This window comes from Trachypithecus francoisi, unplaced genomic scaffold (genome assembly GCF_009764315.1).
Source record: "Trachypithecus francoisi isolate TF-2019V2 unplaced genomic scaffold, Tfra_2.0 Lachesis_group14, whole genome shotgun sequence".
NCBI classification, from domain to species: domain Eukaryota; kingdom Metazoa; phylum Chordata; class Mammalia; order Primates; family Cercopithecidae; genus Trachypithecus; species Trachypithecus francoisi.
This window is the reverse complement of record NW_022681459.1, coordinates 419,490-425,586: the sequence shown is the minus strand read 5'-3', so window position 1 is coordinate 425,586 and position 6,097 is coordinate 419,490. Positions and strand designations below refer to the sequence as shown.

The 6,097-nt window shown below is 34.2% G+C and overlaps 1 protein-coding gene across 1 annotated transcript in view; it reads left to right on the top strand.

Annotated features, from left to right (window-relative positions):
* LIPI (lipase I) overlaps window positions 1-6,097 on the top strand; it is a 117,881-nt gene that overhangs the window by 21,647 nt on the left and 90,137 nt on the right. Inside the window, exons 3-4 of the mRNA XM_033234139.1 lie at window positions 1,931-2,316; window positions 5,241-5,349. Of these exons, the coding sequence (XP_033090030.1) occupies window positions 1,931-2,316; window positions 5,241-5,349 (495 nt within the window). The remainder of the gene's footprint in view (window positions 1-1,930; window positions 2,317-5,240; window positions 5,350-6,097) is intronic.

The following is a 6,097-nucleotide window of genomic DNA, read 5'->3' as shown; positions in this document are numbered from 1 at the left end:
TTTAATTTTGCAATTGCATTTTTGCTTTTTCTGAATTGGAATGTTTTATTACTGTGTTTTTCATCTGATCCTATTGTTGTTTTCTTGATTTTTTTTTTTTTTTTTTTGAGACGGATCTCGCTGTGTTGCTCAGGCTGGAGTGCAGTGGCACAATCTTGGCTCACTGCAACCTCCACCTCCCTGGTTTAATGGATTCTGCTGCCTCAGCCTCCCGAGTAGCTGGGATTACAGGCATGCACCACCATGCCCACCTAATTTTTGTATTTTTTATTCCTGCTCCGGTTTTTGAGATGTAATTTTTCTTGCATTCTAATGAGAAATACCTGTGTATCTGTTAATAGATAATAGATATCTTTGTTGATTGTATTAGGTGATGATTTATTTCTGTTATATTTATCACCAGGATCCTACTGGTTTATTCCTCATTACTCTTTCTAGGGCCAGATAAAATTGACTTTAGCTTGGAGTGGACCAGCACTTTGGATGTATTGATTGGTATTGATATGTATTAAATTCTTGTCAGAATTCCAGGTGGTGGGAAGGTGGATGTATAGATTTCCTACACAATTTGCACAGTGTAGCTTGCTTTCATATTGCGTTGTGTTTCAATATATTTCTCTTCCTCATTCTCTGATATTTACAACAAATGAAATAATTTTTCCAAATATCTCTCAGCTGTTAATATAGGAATGGAATGCAAGTCTTACTTCTCCTTCATTGCCTTCCTTATTTTTCTTCATCTAATCAATTGTGACAATATTGTGAATATACTTGAAAACTAGAATTATTGTAGGAAATGCATGTTATCTCAGTATTAAAATAATACATGTTACCTCTTGTTTTGCTATGTTTTTCTGGGATAGATTCTTTAAAGTGGAATTACTGGCATAAAGTGCACTAATACTTTTGTTAATTTTTGGTATGGATTGAAAAATTATTTCCTAAATATTCTTATCAAATTAAAGTGCTAGAAGCAGTATGAACATATACTATCATCTGGAAAAAAACACTGTGGGGATTATTTGCTTATCGTGAAAAAAATAGAATCACAAAAATCTGCGAAAAAGAAAACAAAAGGCAGTCATCATTTCATCATCTAGCAATGACTCTTACTATAAATCTGGTTTAGTTATTTTATTTTCTGCCCTAGTTCTTTCTAGGGTAGATAGATAAGTATATAGGGCAATATATAGACAGATAGTTAATAGTGATAGAATGCACACATGGATGAAAATACTATAAGGATGAGATTTAAGATGTTTTACATTTTTGTCCCATTATACATAACCCAGTGATTAATGTCTTTACACTTATTACAAATGGTAAGTCATAGAAAGAAAATTAAGAAAAAGATTTGTTAAGTTTATGTGTACAGTAAACACACACATGTAAAATTTCAAAGGAATGTTGTATCAACTTATGATCTCAACATTCATGTTATATTAATATTTATTATTTAATTTTCTAAAACATTTTAAATTTTATGAGGAAAATATTACTTTATTGTTTTGTATTGATGACCAGTTAGGTTAAATTTATTTTATTCTAATGCTTATTATACAAGGACTATTCTGTAAAACTTTTGTTAAAGCTTATGATCAATTTATCGACTTTGATTAGTACCCATTGCACTTTATTAACAATCTTACTGTTTTCACTCACACCATTATTGTTACATTTTGTACAGATAAAAATCTCTTCTTAAATTTTTAACCAATCACATTTGTATTTTCCATTACTTTTAGTTCAGAAAATCTTTTTACATAATTAATGCATTACCTTAAACATTGCAGTTGCTCAGTAAATTATGTTGAAGGGCTAATGAAATGAAGTCCTCCCTACACTCCACATTTAATTCTGTTCTTTGCAACAGCAACAGGAGTAAACTATTATCCCAGTACTTAACTTGATTGACATTTTTTTATTTCAGAGAATAAAAGACCATGCCTTGAATTCTCTCATCTAAGTATAAAGGATTCCTTCAGAGATTTATTTATTCCAAGAATAGAGATAATTCTGATGGTGTATACAAGGAACAACCTAAACTGTGCTGAGCCACTGTTTGAACACAATAACTCACTTAATGTTAATTTCAACACACAAAAGAAAACAGTCTGGCTTATTCATGGATACAGACCAATGGGCTCCATCCCATCATGGCTTCAGAACTTCGTAAGCATTTTGCTGAATGAAGAAGATATGAATGTAATTGTAGTTGACTGGAACCGGGGTGCTACAACTTTTATTTATGATAGAGCGGTTAAAAACACCAGAAAAGTTGCTGTGAGTTTGAGTGGGCACATTAAAAATCTTTTGGTAAGTCTTGGAATTTTATGTATTATACATGCTATACAATATACAGTGTGTTACATTCAATACCACAAAGTGATAATAAACGATATACTTTTCCCCATAAGCATTAACAATTACTGGTTTCATATACTAATGTATGCAGCCATCTTTTCTTTGTCTGCCTAAATGAATAATTCTATACCTAGAAAAATATCCTGTGTTATTTTTAAAACATTATATTAAAATTTAGTAGTTATTATGTTTTATTTAAAAATCTTCTGAGATTTCTTTTAACTCTACCTATACCAACCTCAGAATAAAATAGTTATCCTATGTGGTGGGTGGGGGAAATAAACTTTACAATTATTACATTCTTCAAGTATCTTTAAAAATATATGGCTAAAATATTGGCATATAATTAAGTGTGAATCTGTAAAAATAAAGAAAAAATCCTTTTTTCTTTTTCTTTTTTTTTTTTTGAGACAGAGTCTCACTCTGTCGCCCAAGCTGGAGTGCAGTGGCACGATCTTGGCTCACTGCAGACTACACCTCCCAAGTTCAAGTGGTTTTCCTGAGTAGCTGGGATTACAGGTGCCCACCACAATGCCCAGCTAATTTTTGTATTTTTAGTAGAGACAAGGTTTCACCATGTTGGCCAGGCTGGTCTCGAACTTCTGACTTCAGGTGATCTGCCCACCTCGGCCTCCCAAATTGGTGAGATTACAGGCAAAAAATCATTTCGAAAAGTAGCATACTTCTGTCAACTTTGGAGGCAGACCTCAGATTAATTCAAGTCCCTGCTCAGGATTTGAATGGATCAAATAAAGTTCAGGCCAGTTCTATGTTATCTGTATTGTGAATGATTTTTGTTTACAAAGTCAACCCTTAGGGAGATCCATGTCGATCCTAAAAGAAAGTAGGTAGTAGTGGGTATTTGAGAGAAGGATGGGTGCTTTCTGGTTTGGGGGCATTATTGGGCTTGAAATTTGAACTTGAGTTGTGTTGTGCTGAACTTTCCAGACTCTGCTAAAAACTGAACAAATAACAACATTTCCAAGAAGCAGTTATGTGTAGTGGCCAGGGGTCAGACTGGATGGGTTCAAAGTATATGTCCCTTTTTTATCATCTGTAATTTTGAACAATTACGTAGCCTCTCTGTGCTGCATTTCCTTATTTGTAAATATAGAATAACAAAATGTTACAAAAATATTTATATGAATATTGAATTAATATATATGTGCTTAATCAGTGGGTGACATTGAGTCATCGTTGAGTAAGATCAACTTTCATTATTATTTTTACACCCCCAAATTTGGACAAAACAATACCGTTGCTGTAGACAGACAGAGGAGATAATTGATTCAACCATCCCCACCAACAGACTTAATTACATCACTGATTTTTCCTGATGTTACTGGTGTTTTCTCAACTAATGAATGTGTGCCTCAAAGTGTGGAGAATGTGAATGTTAAATAGAAATATTTAGGAAAATTTGTAATATTAGATAAAATTCTAACAGTGCCTTTGCTTACAGAGGCTTCATATTACAGAGGAAGATTTAAATGACCAGCAGCATTGGAGTCTTGAGAGATACTCCCTCCTGGTTTGGGGAATGGCTGTGAGATCTGAAGGAAATCATAACCTTGTGCCTTGAAAGCCTGAGTGTAGTTTTTCATTAGTGGCAAGTGCTCCACATCTTTCTGTAAGCCATCAGACATGTCACTGTGTGGGCTGGACCATGATCTGCCCACAGGTCTCACACTAGCTCCCGAAGAGTGTGGTGGAAGTACACTCTCATGTAGTCTCCTATTTCCCCTCCTGGAGCTGAGACTAAGAGTTGTTCAGACGTCGGCCTTGGAAGATTGGAAGCATCACTCCTTAGCTGGTGATCAGGGGAAGTCACCTAAAATCCATGAAATTAATTTTATCATCTCTGAAGTGAGAATTATTATTCAACTTTTGTGAATCTTCCTAAGGTTTTCGACACAACCTGATCAGATAAAACACAAAAGCAAATTAGCATAAATTTTGGAGTGGGATCTAGGCTTGTGTTTTAGTCCATTTGGGCTGCTATAACAAAATACCATAGGCTAGGTAGCTTATAAACAACAAAAATCTATTTCTCAGAGTTCTGGGGTCTGAGACATCCAAGAAGAAGGCATCAGCAGATTCAGTGTCTGGTGAGGGCCCAGTTCCTGGTTCATAGATTATGCCTTTTCACTGTGTCCTCACATTTTGGAAGAGTCGAAGGAGATCCCTCAGGTCTTTCTATCTGGGCACTAATCCCTTTCATGAGGGTTCCACACCCTCCCAACCCACAAGAAGGCCTCACCTCCAAATATCATCACCTTGAGGATTAGAATTCCAACATATGAATTTTAGGGAGATACAAACATTCAGTCCACAGCAAATTGGAATCTATCTTTTCATCTTATGAATCCATGTGGCTTTGGGAAAGTTGTTACTTCTGACACTGTTTCCTTAATAAAATGGGAATTGATCCAATGTTATTTATTTAGCATTTAATAGGTGCTGCTGACAGTTTTAGGCATTAGGATAAAAATGAATAACTCATAATGAAGTTGGAAGTATTAAATATGAACTTTATAAGGTCCATATCGAAGTAGCTAGCAGAAAGTAAACACCTAGTAATGTTGATTATTATAAAACACTTTGCTTATTAATTGTATTTTGCATATACTGTTCTGCATGAGATGATACAATTTTAAAATAAAAATTGATATTGAAAATGAATTTAAAAAATCAAATATTTTAGGAAAAAATTGAACAAAGATATAGTCGTTTTGAAATTGTAAAGTCTCTTTCCCTATATCCTCAAAATGAATTAAGCCAGAAAAAATAATGAATTTTAAAATGTTGATATATGAGGGAGGCATGATTTGTTATTACTTGAAATGAATACTGTAATATTGCCTTTTTAATTGCAGAAGCATGGTGCATCTCTTGACAATTTTCATTTCATAGGTATGAGCTTAGGGGCTCATATCAGTGGATTTGTTGGAAAGATATTTCATGGTCAACTTGGGAGAATAACAGGTAAAATTATTTTTATAAAATTATTACTTTAGCATACTTTTAAGTCTCAGAAGTTACTTTGCTAATTTTTTTTTCTTTTTCCTTTTTTCTTTTTTTTTGAGACAGAGTCTCACTCTGTTGTCCAGGCTGGAGTGCAGTGGTGCAATCTTAGCTCACTGCAACCTCTGCCTTCTGGGCTCAAGTGATTCGCCTGCCTCAGCCTCCTGAGTAGCTGGGATTAAAGGCACCTGCTACCACACCAGCTAATTTTTGGTTTTTTAAATAGAGACAGTGTTTCACCATGTTGGCCAGATTGGTCTCGAACTCCTGACTTCAAGAAATCTGCCCACCTCGGCCTTCCAAAGTGCTTGGATTACAGGCATGAGCCACTGTGCCCAGCCACTTTACTTAAAATTTAGTGGGTACAATAATTACTCAATAGAAATTATGTACAAACATTTATTATTTTCTATGTTATATTTAAATATTGGCTTTGTTTTAGTTAGACTCTGAAGTTTTGTTAAGCTCTAAACAGAGCTTAAGGTACCCAAATGGAAATGGGAGAAAAATATATATATTTCTGTAGTCCCAGCTAAATTTTAAGGACATACTATCCTAAGAATACAGAAGTAAATGTGACCTATTGAACAAAAATACTTTGTGTATTAGCTAAGAATATAACTATTTACTTACTTATCACAAACTGATGCATTTCAACTCTCTAAAAATTTTTACTTGAATGCTACAAAGGAATCAGGAGTTGTATCCA